This window comes from Betta splendens, chromosome 24 (assembly GCF_900634795.4).
Source record: "Betta splendens chromosome 24, fBetSpl5.4, whole genome shotgun sequence".
Lineage (NCBI taxonomy): Eukaryota > Metazoa > Chordata > Actinopteri > Anabantiformes > Osphronemidae > Betta > Betta splendens.
Window position 1 is genome coordinate 10002834 of NC_040901.2, and position 17720 is coordinate 10020553.

A 17720-nucleotide genomic window follows, 5' to 3' on the forward strand; every position below is an offset into this window, starting at 1 on the left:
GAAGGTGAGATTGTGTTATGTTTGCATTTAACCTTTGAAATTAGCAGAAACAATCTGACACATTGTGACTAATTACCTATGGCTGCACCCCCTTGTTTCTTTTCTTCCAAAATGGCCGCCAGGTCTTTCTGCTTCTTCTCGGCTCTGGCCCGACTGCAAGGGTCTCCTGGATCCATGCTCCTCATGCGCAGAAGCTGGTTGGCTTTCTTGATCTTCTGGCTATACTGGCGTGCCATCAGGAACACTCGACTCTTTGTCTTGTCCATCAGCTCCAGGGGAAAGTCCACAGACTCGCCCAGTAGCAGAGAGGACGATGCCAGGGGGGAGTCCAGTCCCGCCAGCTCCCCTGGAAACAAACTGTGGATGTCCTTGAGCGTGCTCTCCCTCAGTGGGGTGTTTCGCTGAGGAAGCTCCACCAGGTCGTCGTCCTCTAGACGGAAACTACCGCTGCTGAGGCGAGCCAGTCTGTTGCGAATGCTTTTCACCGTTCCTGGCGGGGGCTCTGGGGTTTCAGGCAAGGGTCGGGGCGCAGGAGCAGCTCTGGGCTGTTCTTCTTCACTGGAGCCTTCATTTGGAAGTTCAGGGAGGTGGATGATTGGAATAGTGAAAGACGGCATTGGGGCGACAGGTGGGGGTTTAGGCTGGTGTGAAGCGGGACTAGTTAGGGACGGCTCCTTGGTGGGACTGCCTCTGACGGAGGAGGACTTCTTTGGCGACTCAGCAGTGCTGACGGGGAAGGCAGCAGGCAGCCGATCGGCTTTCTTCTCATTGCTCTTTATGTAGTTCTCCAAGTCGTTCCAGATCTCATCCACTTGCTCTGACATCTTGTCCCCTCTCTGTGAGCGTCGGGAGAACGTCTCAGAAGCAGACGAGGACGAATAATCTGGCTCAGGGGAACAGGGGACACAATGCAGCCTTTCTTGTCCTTCATCCTCAGTGAAGTGGAGGCTCTCCTCAGATGCAAACCCTCCAACGAGTCTTTCAGTCAGGTCTTGTTCAGAGGCCACCAGACTGTCCCTCTCTTGTATGACTTCGCTGCCTTCATTCATCCTCTTAAGCTCTGTTGACGGAGGCTCTCTGAAAGGGATAGTGTCATAGATATTCTCTTCCACTATCTGGAGCTCACATGTCCCAAATTGCCTCCCCTCCCCTGTGGACGACCGGTTGCTCTCAGAGGAACTGTCTGGTTCAACCTTACACCCTGTGACCTCTGGAACCTCATTTGTATCCCATGCCGGGCCTTCTAGACCCTGGGCATTTGTGGATGTGTCTTTGCTTGACTGGCTGTCCTCCACATCTCTTCTGATGAGGCCCATGCGCTTTAGCTCCTCGTAGCTGATGTTGTCGTAGACATTTTCAATGTCGTCTAACGTCAGCTGCTCGGCTGAGGAGGACCCTGATATGTCATTGCTGGACGATTCCGTGTGGATCACCTCATGGTCGCCGCGGCCCGTCTGGTCGTCGTCCGGGCTCTGCCGAGCCTCCGTAACCTGTTCCCCCGCGCTGCTCGCCCTCCGCAGAAGTCTGGTCCCGTTGGGCGGCGGGTCGACCTGCACCGTGGGCACCTGCTCGACGTGCCAGCTGCAGGGCCGAGCCGTCCTGGGTGAGGAGGTGACCTCGGGGTTCTCTGAGGGCACCTCCTGCTCCGGTCCACTGGGCTCCGTGGGCACGAACATCTGGTAGATGTCCTCGTCCTCGTCGTCGGGCTGCATGGTTCTCTGGCGCGTAGGGAACATGGCCCTGCGAGCTCGGTGGTCTGCCCAAATGTTCCTCACAGAAGGTTCGCTGTCTGTGACCACCACAGAGGGAATGGGAGACTCTGGAGGTTCCTCGGTTACGTGGGGTGTCCTGAGAAGTGGTGGGTGGTGACTACCTTCCCTCACTAAGGATTCTCTGGCTCTCTAGGATAAAAAAAATGAAAAAAGAAAAAGTTAGGCAAAGATAATTTATTAAAACTAAAGTCACGTAGCACTTAATACACACCTGTAGGTCTGAGGGACTCATGTTGAATGTTTTCCACTGTTCTATACTATCAACAGATGCCTGAGGGTTCAACCTCTTTCTGCTGCTTTTGCCCGGGACTCGCAGCCTCTTTGCACCTCCCTGAATGTAGAGGACTCAGCATTAAGAACATATTGAATCTGTGTTGGGAAGTCTGAGAGGTGTCCGTAAAGACCACCAGTGGCTGAGCAGCTCACCAGGCCACTGTCGTCCTCATCGTCGGCATCCTGCTGATGGGGCTCCTCCCCTTCCTCCCTGTCACTGTGGTCGTATTGATCGCCAGGATCCAGAGACTCCTGTGATTGGTTGATGAGGCTGCGGCTGCGGCCAATCGTGCCCAGAGCCAGCTGGGACACTGGAGAGAGCAGGGTGGCACCCAGACTGGTTCGCTGGAGGGGAAAACGATTTCAGGCGTTGGGTTTAATATTGTTGGCGAGTTTAGGAACTCTGCGTTTAAATGTTCATCGGTTGTTATCATTCACCTTGTCACCGTCTGTGTTGGAAGCATTCTGTTTGGCATTCTTCAGTAATTTGGACAGGGGTTCTAGACGAATAAATCAAGACATTTTTGTAGGAACAGTAACAACAAGTGTTTCTTCCTTCAACTCAGTATATTCTGACGAGCACCTCACCTCTCCTGCGTCCTCGGCGAGGAGTTGGACCCTCCTTGGTTTGAGGCGAGTCCTTCTTGTTACAGTCGGGACTGTAATGAAACCCAGGATGATCTGAAAACAGTGCAGAACACAATCAGACTTTTCATTCAACACTTTTCAACCTGAGACAGATTTTGTAAAGAACATCATCTCAAAGAATAATGTAGAAATGTTTGGTGGCACTCACGCATTGCATCCATCTCCAAAATGGCTTGCTTGGCCTGGAATGGAAATAATAAGGTGTGATTGAGTTTAACAGGTTGGAGGAAAGGCTAAAAAGCCACTAGATGGCGCCATAACAGTTCTAGCTCAACAACAACTGCCAACGGCAGATAAAGAGTTACAAGAAGAAGCAGCTAAGTGATTTATTCCAAGCATCCAGATATATTACGGTAACTTGCGATAGGTCCGAAGGAATAACACGTCCCACTCAAAGTCTGTTCATGCCATCGGTGCACGGAGAGAGGAGCTGTCAGAGGACGGCTGCGCTTACCTTGGCAGGGATTTTGGCAGGATGGTTTTCAAGTATAAGTCTCTTGAGATGCAGGATCCACATGCGCTTGTCTTGCTGGGATTTGGCCTGAGGGAGCCAAGCATCACAGGGAAGATCATTATCAGACATGCACTTTGAGGGGGCTGGAGAACACCTTTAAAAATACGAAACATGGCTTTGGGATGTCAGACGCGTTAACCTGTCGTTTTAGTGCCTGTCCAAGACAAGGTGATCAAGCAAGAACACTGGCCTCTATTAGCCTCTACCGCTCAACGTGTCTGAGCAGCTCTGAGGTGAGGCCGGACCCTCACCCACATGCAGATCATAGACTCTAGACTTTCTTATTGCGTTCTTGCACAATGTTGCTGTTGGCTACATTTTACGGCGCGTCATTATTCACGGTTAACTATTAGTGCTCTACCTGGACTGTGTGCTGCAGTTTGGGGTTCTTGTAGTGAAACACACTGAAACTCAGGGCCTCTTTAGGAATGACCTCCACCAGCATCAGGTTGCAGCACTGCGACAAACAGGCAGGAGGTGGTGTTAGGAAACCCTGTGGGAAAAGCTTGGATCTGGATCCGTTCGGGACGCGTGGAACCTCGACTCACCAGGATGTGGGCCTTGTAGGTGTAGGTTTCCTCTCGTTTCTTGGTTATGAGCAGCAGCTTGTCGAAGAGGAAGAGGGTCCTCTCGTTCTTGGCTCGCTGCAGACGGAATGTTCCTTCAAGGACCAGCTCTCCGTAACCGATCAGATCGGGGCCCTTCCAGTTGGTCAGCTGGCTCTGGATTTCCTGCAGAGACAGAAATGGAGGGACGGCAAATGTATGTGTCTGTTTGACCAAGAGAGGGTGAAAGAACGGCAAGAAGTGCAGCAAAATGATGAAAGTTAAAAAGCATCTTAAGTCAGAGGAAAAATATTTAACTGCATATAAAAAAAATGGGGTGAAGGCAGAGTGAAAGCACAGAGCAAGCGCAAGACCAAAAATGAGAATGAAAAATCAATTCCCATTGAGCCAATCGTCTCGGCACATTCCTGCAACTCATCTGACCGTCCTGGCTCCCAGCTGATAAAAGAAACAAGCTTCTCTTTTATGTGTCCTCCTTATGCAAGGCCATCATTAGCCTAGTGGAAAACAGCAACTTGCGTAAGAAGCGGAGAGAGGACCAGACTTGGCCGACGGAGAGTTCACATAACTGTTCTGTTCCCCAAACGGCTGAATCCAACGCGTCTCCGCCTACTGTCGTACCTGCAGCCTCACGGCGTGCTCGTGCTTCCTCTTCATGTCGTTTATGTGCCAGGCCACTCTCTGCATGGTGTCTATGGCCTCCTGCACGACCTCGTAGGTCTCCGTGTCCTTCTCCATGTGGTTTGCTATCTCCTGTGCGGGCGAAGCTTGTCGTGAGCGACCACTCACACACACAACCTAATAGACGCACACTGACACTGCACATACATGTCATACATGCACAGGACCCACACTGAGCACCTTATGTCCAAACATTTGGCTCCTCCAGTGGAGACTGGACTAGGAGCCGAGTCAAAACTGCACTCATCCTCTTACGTCGGTAAAAACATTAGCGCCAGGGGGTCTGCGCTCTTGCATTTCTGTGGCTGTTTATATTTACGTAAGCGCGCGTTTGGTGCCAGAGACGGCCGACGTACGTGCAGCAGTAGGTGGTACTTGAGGATCCTCTGCACCGGCTTGAGCAGGTAGGAGCCCAGGGGCAAGGAGTGCCGCAAAGATTCCTGGCGCTCCCGGAAAAACTTGGCCAACGCCTTGTTCCTCATGCACTCGGTGAGCACAGCCACCGACCTGTGGAGGCAGAACAGCGAAAAAGATGTCAGCGGTGTGTAGTAAACTGTAATTTGACAGCGATGACAAATGGGAGTTTTAATGTATGTTCTGGCAGACGGTTGAAAAAAAGAAAAACATCTATATGGAGTAGATGTGTAAAATAATGCATTGCATCAATGCATTATTTATATTTATTTATTACATTATTTATATCCACATGGCAGCTGGGTGTGCCGGAGATGCACCGATTTGTGCACACGTGTACAAAATGACGACTTTAAACAGAGGCTGGTAAATTTACATCCTTGTCTGAAATTTAAATGTGCAGCTGGTTTTGACCTACTGAGGAAGAAAGAGTCCTTTTCATTGAAGAACGGAGGCCTCGTATGTGTGTGAGGAACATGTGCAGAGATGTGAGATGCACAAAATTCAACTTGAGTGTGTGTGTGTGTGTGTGTGTGTGTGTGTGTGTGTGTGTGTGTGTGTGTGTGTGTGTGTGTGTGTATGTGTGTGTGTGTGTGTGTGTGTGTGTACGCATGCTCGTCCGCATGTCTGAATTCCAGTGCAGCTCCACACAGGCCTTACATTGTTCTGGAGGAAACCCGACCTTAGAGTTCAACATGACCACGATACATCTGCAGTCTCTCCGTGTGCATGTGTGTAGGACCCTCCAGTGTGTGTGTGTGTGTGTGTGTGTGTGTGTGTGTGCGTGTGTGTGTCTGTCGTGTGTGACCTTGGATGGGGTCACCAGCTGTGGTGTGGATGTGGGAGAAGGTCTATCTCAAACAGCTGACAATAGACACACACACACACACACACACACACACACACACACACACACACACACACACACACACACACACACACACACACACACACACACACACACACACACACACACACACACACACGTTTTAGCACCATAAAAAGTAAATGTTTGTCAACGCGCCGCCGAATAAAAGAACGGGGGAAGAAGAAGAAGCAGCGGCGCGAGAGCGACGCGGGATGGGAGGCAGAGAGACCCCGAGGCCCGATGGCCACCACACAATCCGGCTCCCGCTGGGACGCTTTCTATAGCGCGTCAGCTCGTTAGGGAGGAAGGTAACGCGGTGACGGGTGCACAAAGGAGCCGTGTGAGACGGTGGGAGAGGGAGAGCGGAGGTGAGACCGCCCTCACAACAATGGCGGCGGACGATGGGAAGCAGGAAGCGGTGAGTCTTACCGCGGGTAGTTGGTGCAGTACTGGGTGTAAATGTGGAACTCTTCACTCTGTAAAACACACAAGGACAAATTAGTTGAGACATTTACACACTGATTAACCGATTTACTGCTGTAGAAAAACCCTCGCGTCTTACAATTATTCATCCGAACCTTTAGTTTTTCCCCATATTCCCGTTAATCATTGGCTCCCATTGATTTCTGCTGACGTGCCCGTTACTCTGCAGACGGTCTGCAGGGGTTCGGGGAGTTCTGATGACAGACGGGCTATTTCACTTTTACTGCTCTGTACACTTTGGGCCCACGGACAAAGCCTCCGCTCTCCGTTCCTCGCTCCTAATTGAAAGTCAAGCTCGTCGCTTATGATTAACTCGTCTCCCGGCCTTCAAGTCTCTGTTGGTTCCAGCAGCAGCGAGCGCTCAGATTAAATATCCCCCCGTACTTTAAGGCCACCCCTTTAATTGAGACTTTTCCCACCTTGCATGCCTTTCTGAACATCAAAGGCATCAGAGGCAGCATGACTTATCAAAGCTGGAATGAGCCTCATCCTCGTGTTCCCAGCCTTCCTCCTCATCTCCCATCTGATCTCCTACTCTGCAACACGTTTTCACTTCATTGATCCTTTATGAAACATCTTACACCCTTTTCTCTAACACCATTCTTCTCTCTGGAGGCCTCGAGTTGAACCCATTGCAGTTGCATAATCTGAGAATCTAATTGTGTCTCTAAACACTCGGCGGTAGCCGGATGCGGACAGCTTTCCAGGAAGCAACGTCCTGAACACTGGGAGCAAATGACACACGTCCTGGTTGGTAGCGCACGTATACACACACAGCAAGTTGTTTGTCTCATATGAACGTAGTTTGCACAGACTGGAGCGTGTGTGAATGTTCTACAGGTAATTGTAGATTCTCATTGAGGCTGCAGCAAACATTTCATCCCACCTACACAAACACAACTAAGCATCCCACCCAAGTATACTGAAGGCAGGGGCGCACACAGACACACACACACACACTGCACACACAGAAAAGACTCTCATGATTTGTTAGCCCGAGGTGCTCCGTGGGAATCGTCCTAAATTGAAGAGCAGAGCTCTCCTCCTCCAGCAGTCTGCTACCACAGACCAGGCCTAAGCACAACCAGATGTGCCACCATCGATTTCTGATGACACACACACGCACACACGCACTCCTAATATCCCTCTGCACTGAGCACGCAACACCGCAAAAGTTATAAATGCCTCGTGGAGCACAAATTTGTGCAGAGCATGCATGCGTGCACACGCGGACACGCCAGCAGAAACGTCTGCACACGCTCTTTGAACCTCACCAGGAAACCAGCGGGGCCTGAAATAGCTTTCATCTATAATATACTGCTCTTTGAGAAATATAAACAAGCTGGGCTGAGTCGTATAATCATCATATGGAAGTCGTGCATGCGAGAGTTTTGAACTTAGCTGCTGTCACTGCACAGTGAAACAAGAATAATAGGTGGAGGTTTATCAGCGCTCATCAATCATTGTAATGAGTAATGAAGCTGCAGGTTTGGTGATTGCGCTGATTTGTCGAGACTGGACCGGTCACAGAGGATCGTCAGGTAAGTTCACTGAACCCGTTATATCACCAGGGGCAAAACGAAGCTTAAGATCTTTAACGCTACCGTCAGCATGTAGCAACCCATAAACGCTGCAGCGGCTCAGTCAACACCACGCTCGGCGAGGATTCAGTCCGACAGGGAGGAACACGAGGATGAACGGCCAATTATCTGAAAGGTCAAAGGTCAAGGTCACCATGACCATCCTTGTCTGTGACATCTCTGTAGCGCCTGGAGGGATCTGAATCACATCTGGCGCACGCGGACGAGCCAATAGGAACCAACAGCTTCTTCTCCTCGTGACTGACGTCTCTCTCTGTTTACTGTAACATTAATCAGCCACTTCAGCGTGCTGGCTTGTTTATGGCTCTCAGTTAATTATGCAGCGAGCTGCTGCGGGCGGCTGCGAAACGGGCTCGTCACAACAGCAGCCGCCGTATTTAGGGAGCGCGACGCGGAGCGAGGCTTGTTTTCCTCATGCGCGGCCAGACAGTTGCTCTGTGGTCCTGGGTGTAATTGCAGCGGGGTCGGATTGGGAGAGTAAAGTGTCTTAGAGGAAGTGCTGGAATGCGACGCGCTATCATGGGACATAATCATGTAACCATTAGCTGCTGTAAAAGCTGAAGCACATACGTAGCATGTGCATGGGGTGTTTGGGACCTCGGTGCTGGGCCGGGCACACACGCTGAGGGCAGTGGCTGTTTCTCATTTGGGAGTGTGTCTGAAGCAGCTGTTTGGACAGGTTTCAACAAGCGAGCAGTGCCGGAGAAACAGGAGGCAGCGGGAGAGAATTGACCTAAAATAGTCCAAAGCTGCCCGTGTTCAGAGTCTGAGGGAACAGCTGCTGCGACTGCTCTGCTACGGTGCCAGTTTTAGAGAGAGGAGCATCTTCACCTTAGAGACGAAGCACTCGGCGATGGCCACGGGATCCGCGTTACACTTCTCAAGATGGTGCAGAAGGTCCCTAAGGAAGAAGCAAACAGAAACAGAGCCTAGTGAAGTGTTTACTCTCATTCTTGTTTTCCCCAGACGCGTGGACTCAAGCTGCTCTCCCTTGATTGTTTACAGTGACTGTGGGGAACACGGGTCGCCCTCGGCGCAGATATGAGGTCACGTACAGCAGCACCGAAGTTTGAAAGAGTCACACACTTCCATGAATTCAATTGTATTGTTCTGCGAGTTACTGCGCGAGGTCATTGTGTGTTTGCATGCAGCAGCTGGGAATTGCATAGATGGGAGACGGTGTCTGTGGGCCGCTGATGCACAAGTAGCCGTCTCGTCTGAATACAGAAAACACACACGGTGCCGGAGACTGATTACACACACCTGACTGCCACAACAACACCCTTCCCAGAAATCAGCAGGTGGTTGTGCCTGGTTTCAGGATTATCAGGATGTTGTTCATGGAGCCTGAGCGAGGCTCTAGGCAGTGTTTTATCTGTGACTAAGCCCTTTGTAAGTCTTCAGTCTACGTTAGGAGCCAGTGTCAGATGTTTAAGTCAAGCTTCCAGCTGTTGGTTTGTCTCCGGTGCTGGAAGTAATAGTGAATGGCGCTCGGGCACTAACACTGTACTGTATGTGTCAGCTCCTTCAGCAGCCACTGTAAAATGAAATCAGTAATTATGTGTCCAGGGTCTGAAGCCTCATAAGCTGCGTCTGTCTGCTTCTGATTCACGGTCTGATGGTGTGAACGCACGGACAGGTGGGCAGTGCGTACCTGTTGAAATGGTAGATGTCCTGGATGTTGCCGAATAGAGAACCTTTATCCTCGGAGCTCAAGGCCAGACGGGCCTGGTTACTGATGCACTGCAGGTAGTCCTGTACAGAGAGAGAGAGGCCGAGGCAGACACATGGCAGTCAGAGCTGCACTTAAACTGCAACTCCCACAGATTTCACCTCAGCCAGCTGTGAAGCTTATTATTTTTGGAATCGGAGTAATTATTAAGTCACTTATGCATCAATAAGCTACGATCTGCATGAAAAGCTCACAAGTATGAGATCAACTTCTTATTTGAATGTGGTCATGAGACTCCCGAAGGGAAGAATCCTCATCCCGGCGTTGTTGATTTGTGTAAACAAGAGGATAACAAAGGTCGTCTGGTTTGTTGTAACCGAGCCGACGCTAGAAACCACAGGTTTAACATGAGTCCCAGTGGAAAAACAGGTCTAGTCAGGGAGATTTAATGGTCTCATTATCACTGTCTCCATCACTGCGACCGTATGATGAAACTGCAGCCTGCGTCCTCAGGCTGCCCTGCAGATCGAGGGTGAGTTCAAACTGGATGCTACGGTGGGACCACTGAGCTCAGACCCAGATTCTTACTGCTTTGCTGAGCATTGCACGTATAATACATATGATGAAAACATGCAGGGCACAGACGCTCCCCGGCTCCTTCCTGCTAAGCGCCTCCTCGCTCGTCTGCACCGCTGACAAGTTAAGCTCCGACAGTATCTGTTCCTGCAGGCGACTGAAAGTTGCCAACCCGAGTCCAACCCACAACACGGTTGCACACACATGCACACATGCACACACACACACAGTCATTAATATTACGGCTCAGTCTCAGGTCCATTAAACTGTGTTTGTCTGAGCATAAAAAGGCTTTTTAAAAAAAGAACAAGACTAAACAAGGAGGAGCTCAAACATTAGCCTAATGCTCTAATTGTGTCTGATGCTTTAAAAGCAACTTTGGGTCTGGAAACTGTGCTTATGTCTTTTATAATGTGGCGCTGGGCTTAGATTCTGTTCATTACTGAAAGCGTATAACGCCGTTTTGGCCACAGGGTCACGGGTGCGACCTGACTCGACCCGCTCGCTCGCTCGTCGCACGCTGCCAAAACACTGCACTGGCAGCGTTCACGTCCACACGCACCTCAGGAAACACTCCCTGCTCAGCTTCAGGCGCGACCAGCGTGTACCAGCTTGACGCGCGCTGGTGTTAACCATTGACCTCCTCCAGCGCACGCTGCGTTTGCTGCACCCAGCGCATCCTCCTCATTAGATCTCATTACTTTGTATAGTTCTGTGGACGAAAAGGTTTATGTCTGGAGTGACGCGTTCCAGGACTAAAAAGATCAGAGCTTTGTCTTTGGGCTTCGTCAAACAACCCTTCGGAGCCCAGGGCTGATGATCACGCAAGCGGCCCAGTTTCATCACCGCTTCTCCAGTTTTCCATGGAAACTCGGGCTGCAGTGCTGGTGTTGAGCGCTGACAGCTGAACGCAGGTGAGCCCAGCAGGGGGCCCGGGCAAATATTTGCGCTAATGCCGTGTTCCGTTGCAGGAAGCAGCGCGGGCGAAGGGTTTATTGAAGGACAGTGCTGCTGCTGCTGATGCTGTCCAGCGGCTGTGGCTCCTCTCTTGGCTGTAGGTGAGCTGTCACGTTAAAAGCCCTATTCGCCCAGATAGGATCAGTGCAATCCATCCTCTCCCCGCGCACTCACTGGAACGGTCATTACGGAGGCGAGGAAAGGCTAAATGCATGCGTCCAGGCCCAAGTGCTGCTGCGCTACTGGTATGTGTGGTCGTCCTGGGCTGGGTGGTCTGAACCACTAATGGCCACAGGTGGTCTGCAGAGGATTATACAGTAGAACCTCTGGGCTCTGCTCAGTGTTAGCCTGACCTTTGGACGCTCTTATCGCCCAGCTAAGTCCCCCTGTCCCCCCTCACCTCCATATCCTGAGCAGGATATCCTGAGGTGAGGCAACGTCGATCCGCACGAGCCGCATGGAGGAAAGTGAGGGAGGAAGTGCAGCAACCCTTGATGGAAGCCACTGACTAAAGCCAACGTGCAGCCTCCCAGTTCAAAGCAAACCTCACAAAAAGAGCGTTTGTCTGAGATTTGTGTGTGTGTGTGTGTGTGTGTGTGTGTGTGTGTGTGTGTGTGTGTGTGTGTGTGTGTGTGTGTGTGTGTGTGTGTGTACATACAAAATGCTTTTTAAAAAACAAAAGAAAGGCTGTGTGTCTGTGCCTGCAGCACAAAGGTGCTGGTATCGTGTAGCCGGGCCAAGCCCCACCCGTGAGCACAGGTGAGCCTATTGTACTAAGGTTCCCAGCAGGCGAGGAGCCGTGTGTCACGTGCACACGAGCACAAAGATCTAAAGGATGTCTTTTAAAGCCGCGGGTTCCCCCTAAAAGGAGCAGGTTCAAGCCGGGGACTCGTTTGTGTCACCGCGCTGCTGCTCACACCTTAACTGGGTCAGTTCTGTCATTGTTCTGTATGGGAAGGCTTCTAAAGCAATTGATCCTCACTATTTACTGAATGTGGTCACACACACACACACACACACACACACACACACACACACACACACACACACACACACACACACACACACACACACACACACACACACACACACACACACACAATGAATGTTCTGTACCTCCACGATGCTTCGCAGATCCTGGACGTAGGTTCTCTCCGTGTCCAGGATCTCCTGCACCACTCGGTCCACATACGTCCTGGGCCCCTGCACCGCCCGCTCACCCCCCTCAGAACTCCGCTCCGGCTCCGAATGATCCGCCGCCCGTCCGCTGCCCTGCGTCCCGCGCTCCCGCCCCGCCTCGGTCCCCCCCTCGGTCCGGGCGCCGTCCTCCTCGCCGCATCCCAGCTGCCGCGCGGGCACCAGCTCCAGCCGGATGGCCCCGGAGTCCCGGTCGGCGGCGGCCGGGCTGCAGTGGGCCGGGACCAGGGTGGAGCGGCTGCCCAGCGAGCAGTGGCTGTCCCGGGAGGAGGCGGAGGAGGAGGTGGAGCTGTAGCTCATGGGCCTCTCGGCGCTGTCGGGCGACGAGTCCATGCTGAGCGCCGAGCAGTAGCGCGAGGGGGCGTGGCGGTGGGCCGAGTGGCGGAGGCAACGGGTCGGGATGTCGACGGACCTCAGGACCGAACCGGAGTCCGGGATTTCAGGAAGAGGAGGCAGCACATCCGGCAGGTAGCTGTAGTCGTCTGCAGAGAAAAATGACAAATATTTAAGTAACAATATGCTTCCCATCTCTAACCGGACCCGACCCAGTACTTCGCTCTACGCTCCTTCATGATGAAAAGGGTCAGTGTATCAGACTGGTACAATACCACTCTCATATTCTCACAATCGCTGTCTGTTTGGACTCCCGATTCCTGACATTCCGGCCGACCGCAGCTCTGCCGACCCCCCGCGGAGCCACCGGGCCTCGGATCCAGGCGGACGCGCTGGTTCTCGTCACACCGATAACCGCCGCGACGCCGTCGGTGTGTTTGTGTGTGAGCCGGCGAGCGAGAAAGCTCCCGTTTAAGCTGCGAGCGCTCCGTTCGGAGGCCATGAATGAAAGGCCTATTTCCACACACACACACACAGAGCAGTGTGTGTTTGTGCGTCCTATTTAGCATCGAGCCGGTGCCAAGCTGGCTGACAAGCTGGTGTCTGTGGGGAGATCTGAAGGCATGATCACGGACTTCCAACGGCCCCGCAGTCACGCTCTCAGAGTTTCCTTTAACGTTTTCCTGGGGAGTGTTTCATAAAACGGCCCAGAGAACCGGACGCAGCTCGATGCGGCGAGGAGGGAAGCGATGCATCGCACGAAACTATTCGACGCAGCCTCGCAGGACGCCGCCGCTCGGAACCAGCACCAGCTGAACCCGTCTCACATCAAAGCGGGCGCAGATCACAGGCGCCTTCCACAACATGAAAGGTGAACCTGCGCCCGCTCTCGCTCGCTCGCCCACTCGCTCGCCCGCTCGCTCGCCTTTCAAACGGCAGCCTCAAGGCCTTTGTTCGCGGCCGCGGTGACACCTCCTTTGAGCGGCGGCCGCGTTTGCTGGACCGGTCGGGTGACGAGGAGAGCTCACGGTTCTGGCTGGAGCTCAGACGCGAAAATGAACCCGAATGTTGCTCATGAGGCGGATAGATTCCCTTCTGATGTCAAAACCCCAAATGTTTGAATGAAGTTTTCAGTGCCATTTTATTAGGAACACCTGTGATGCAGGAACTCCATAAATTATTCCTCTTTAGGAATCTGAAATGTTTGGAAATCTGCCTCCCAAAGGCGACGGTGGAGGGAGTGTCCGATGCGCTCGTCTCTGCTCCGCAGCGCTGCCAAGAACAGCATCAAGGAACTGGACCGTCCAAAACTGAGGAGGTGCCACGAAGCTGCGTTAGTCGGTCTTAGATTTGAAAGCTATGAGGCACAATGCACAAAGGCTGAATTACACAGCGTGGCATTAATAGGTAACGGAGCCCTTATCGCGGCGGGTGATGTATTGAAATCTGGGCTGTGTGTGCTTCACACAGAATGCATTAGGTTTATCACCTCTGAGATAACACGGACCGAGCTAATAACCTAATGGTCCTCACACCAGCCATTGTAGCTTGATACAGGCACACACACACACACACGCACGCAAATACAGAGAAACCATGTGTTTTAGTGAAACCCAAACATCACAGGCGCAGATTGCTCCATCTCCTGTTTGTCCAGCCCATCCTTCCCACCTTCCAGCCTCATGCTTGGGGCACACCCTGGTCATTTCCTGGGTGAATTGCCCCCCCCAACACACACACACACACACACACACACACACACACACACACACACACACACACACACACACACACACACACACACACACACACACACACACACACACACACACACACACACACACACACAGGCTTCAGTTACCTCTCGTCCAGATTATGTTCAACCTGATCCTTGTAAATCATCTCTAATTATGGTTGTAAGTGCAGGTCGGGACTGTTTCTCCTGTGTGTGTGTGTGTGTGTCTGTGTGTGTGTGCGCGTCCGTGTGCGTGAGGATTAGGATAGTGTGTGAGGGCTGCGTTCCCTGCCAGACTGGGGAGAGAGAGTGAATCAGTGTGTGCCTCCGCGGCCTGGCTCTAATATCTGGCTTTCATTTGACTCGACAATAACAAAGAGGGGCCGCGCTGCTGCTCGGCCAAGTTTAATATTCCCAACATCAGGCCTGTCTGAAGAACCGGGGGAAACCAGACAGACGAGAGAGGAGACAATAAACACACAAAATACTGGGAATCACGTTGTTTCCTGCTCTATGAGAAGTCTGTGATTGTGAACACAACTCTTGTGCTTAAATTTAGTTTACTAGTTTACTTTTAGTTTACTACTGTTGAAGACTCTGCTCACTGAGCCGTCATCTGGATCTCGTCCACATCCCTGTCTTCGCTTTCGTTTACTGGAAACGAGGTTTTAACCAGTTCATTTCTGGTAAACTGGAGGCGACCCCGAAGGGTCACGCGTGGAGCATTGTCACGTATCAAAGCGAGACATGACAACGGGACACGACTGAAACCTGATAACTTGGCTTCCGTGAATGACTCACTCTCTTTATGTCTTTATATTGTGAGTGGTCAGCAAACAGCCGCCAACGCGCCCGTCTCCGTCAGTGCAGACGCTTATTAAACCCATAAACGCGTTACGTCGCATGCGCGTGGAAACACAACAGAGGGAAGAAGAGATCCAGCTTATTTTAAGCCCCCTAATTATTGGGTTGCAACCAGGAGCGGCTAGCTGACAATCAGCAGTACGCTGGTGCCAACACTGGAGCCAAGCTAACTTTCAGGGAGGGTCCCTCCGTCCAAACAGTCCTAAGGTCCAGTCCAACACCCGCATGTGTGGCCCTTCAGTCCCATTAGCTCATTCTCATTCTGCTGCCGGGACCATTTCTTACCGTTTCCGCTTCCCATCCACACGCCGTCTTCCTCCCTTCCTACCATTCTTCTTCCCTTCCTCCTCTGTGATGATTTACACCTTAAATATGCTCGGCGGGTCATGGGGCGGCTCGGCCGGCTTCGCTGTGCCCGGAGGCTCCGCGGGACATTCCTATGGGCTGGAACCGAGGCCCTCCGAGCGCATACTTCCACAATGCAAAAATACACAAGGACTCGCCTGTGTGGAGCACGCGGCCGCAGACCACCGAGGCTCATATTTGCATTTGGAGCACATATGTCCACAACACTCCCTGTCCACACTCAAATTACCGAGTGTCATCTGAACGCAGGCGAGTACTCGTCTACATATTCAAACACATATATCCAGGCTCCTTCTGCATTATTGCCTTCTAAATCATCTATAGAACAATAATTATTGGGGCACTTTAGCTAAAATGGACGACCTGTGACCTGTGAAGCGCACCCTGAGCCGCTGACCTCTCAGTGACTGCTCGAGCATTTCAGACACACCATTCACAGCGATAAGATTTATGTGGAAATTAGCAGCCGCGGAGGGAAAATGCCCGAGAGCCCGGCCGCACAGGACTCGACCACACGCTCTGCAGCCCGCGGCGCCTTTAATCTGCCTTGTTTGCGGGTGTGTGCTGTTTATTTTGCGACAGGCTGAACCAGATGGCCGACGGGCTCAGCGCTGACTTCGCGCCGAGCAGCGAAGAGGTGGGTTTGACGGCGAGGGCGACAGTTTGGACTAAAGCAAGTAAAGAAAGTAAGGATGTGTGACTCTAGCAGTGAGAAATGAGGAGGAGAGGACCCAACGGAATGGAAGAAGGAAGAACAGATGAGGAAGAGGCCAAAGGCCAAACACCACCCGCCCCTCCGCTCCCTGACTTCTCCACTTCCCACTTGCGTTGTGTCTCCGCTTGAATCCTACCCCCCCCACGAAAATCTTTTGGGTTGAACAACCGGCGCTGCTGCTCCCTCTTCGGTTCCAGTCTCACGTCGGCCGGGTCATTTTGTGTTTCCGATGAAGACGCAGGCCTGATCTCAACTGACGCTAAGGGCCTTAAAGTGTCACTCGAGATTTCACACCGCAACAACTGTGGGGGAGCAGAAAGTGACAGAGAGAAAGAGAGAGAGAGAGAGAGAGAGAGGACTCCCCTGAGAAACTCCTCGCTGGACTAACAAAGAGCAGGGCTTGGTGGTCGTATATTACAATACAGCTGTTTCGGAGGGCAGATGGAGAGAAGACTTGAGGAGGTGAAAGAGAAAATAAGCATTGCTCCTTTAACATGTGTATAAGCTGCACACGCTCTGACACCAGACACCAAGACGGTGCTTTAAACGTCCCATCATGTGTCAAGACCCGTAAAGAAGTTTAAACACAACGCGGGAGTTGATGGAGGTCGCGCGCGCGCGCACACACACACACACACACACACACACACACGAGACTGTTGCTCAGCTTCAGCCTTAAAACTACAAAACCTACCAAGTGGCCGCTTTGCATTGGCCTCACTATGCAAATGGATGATCCTCCGTCCTCTGCACACCACACACACACATACATCATTCGGCACATAGTGATGCAGGAGGTTGAGATAAAAAAAAAAAAAAAAAAAAGCCTGCACGGCCACCGAGGGCGGGGGGACGGGACGATGGAGGGCTCTATTGTCTGTGGCACCTCGAAACTAAAGAGTTCGCTCCACACAGTAATTATTCCCCCTCCTCACCCCTCTCCTCTCTCTCTCCCCCTCTCTCCCCATTTTTAGCCGCCCGCCCCCCAACTGCTGCCCTCCAGGCTCTAATTTGGGTCACCGGCTGCAGAATGGCATCTCAACCCTCCGTCAAACCTCCACCCAGCGAGAGGAAGCGCACACATGTGCTGGCGTCCACAGATCTTGCATCACAACAAAGGAGGACAATAAAGTATTTTTGCTCACTCTAACTGCCAGAAACCAGAGACGCAGTTTGACCCGTTTCACTTATTTTGCAGCTTGCAACACGCCCACGCAGACCCACATTCACCAGCGCATGGAGTTGTGTCTGCCCCTGCCAACAAAGTCGCATTCATAGCCAGCGGCTGCGTCTCGCGCCAACAAACAGAAGAAAAGCCGTCTGCACCGTCGTCACCATCGCCGGTAACTTTACCCGCGGTGTCTGCGAGAAAGCAAACAGGCTCCATTCAACGCCGGAGGGCCGGGAAAACAAGCAGAAGACCCCGCTGAGAGACGCGCTTCACTCCTCGCCGTCGGGCGAGCGGGGGGGGGGGGGGGGGAGAAA

The 17720-nt window shown here is 52.2% G+C and overlaps 1 protein-coding gene across 4 annotated transcripts in view; it reads right to left on the reverse strand.

Annotated features, from left to right (window-relative positions):
- LOC114849438 (pleckstrin homology domain-containing family G member 1) overlaps positions 1–17720 on the reverse strand; it is a 35853-nt gene that overhangs the window by 2884 nt on the left and 15249 nt on the right. For all 4 annotated transcript variants that reach the window (XM_029140896.3, XM_055506110.1, XM_029140898.3 and 1 more), the window contains exons 2-16: positions 12142–12704; positions 9475–9575; positions 8652–8721; positions 6166–6212; positions 4811–4961; positions 4395–4526; positions 3756–3938; positions 3569–3664; positions 3148–3234; positions 2842–2875; positions 2634–2726; positions 2484–2545; positions 2199–2390; positions 1984–2103; positions 77–1901 (exon numbers count right to left, since the gene is read on the reverse strand). In XM_029140896.3, the coding sequence (XP_028996729.1) occupies positions 77–1901; positions 1984–2103; positions 2199–2390; positions 2484–2545; positions 2634–2726; positions 2842–2875; positions 3148–3234; positions 3569–3664; positions 3756–3938; positions 4395–4526; positions 4811–4961; positions 6166–6212; positions 8652–8721; positions 9475–9575; positions 12142–12704 (3756 nt within the window). The remainder of the gene's footprint in view (positions 1–76; positions 1902–1983; positions 2104–2198; positions 2391–2483; positions 2546–2633; positions 2727–2841; positions 2876–3147; positions 3235–3568; positions 3665–3755; positions 3939–4394; positions 4527–4810; positions 4962–6165; positions 6213–8651; positions 8722–9474; positions 9576–12141; positions 12705–17720) is intronic.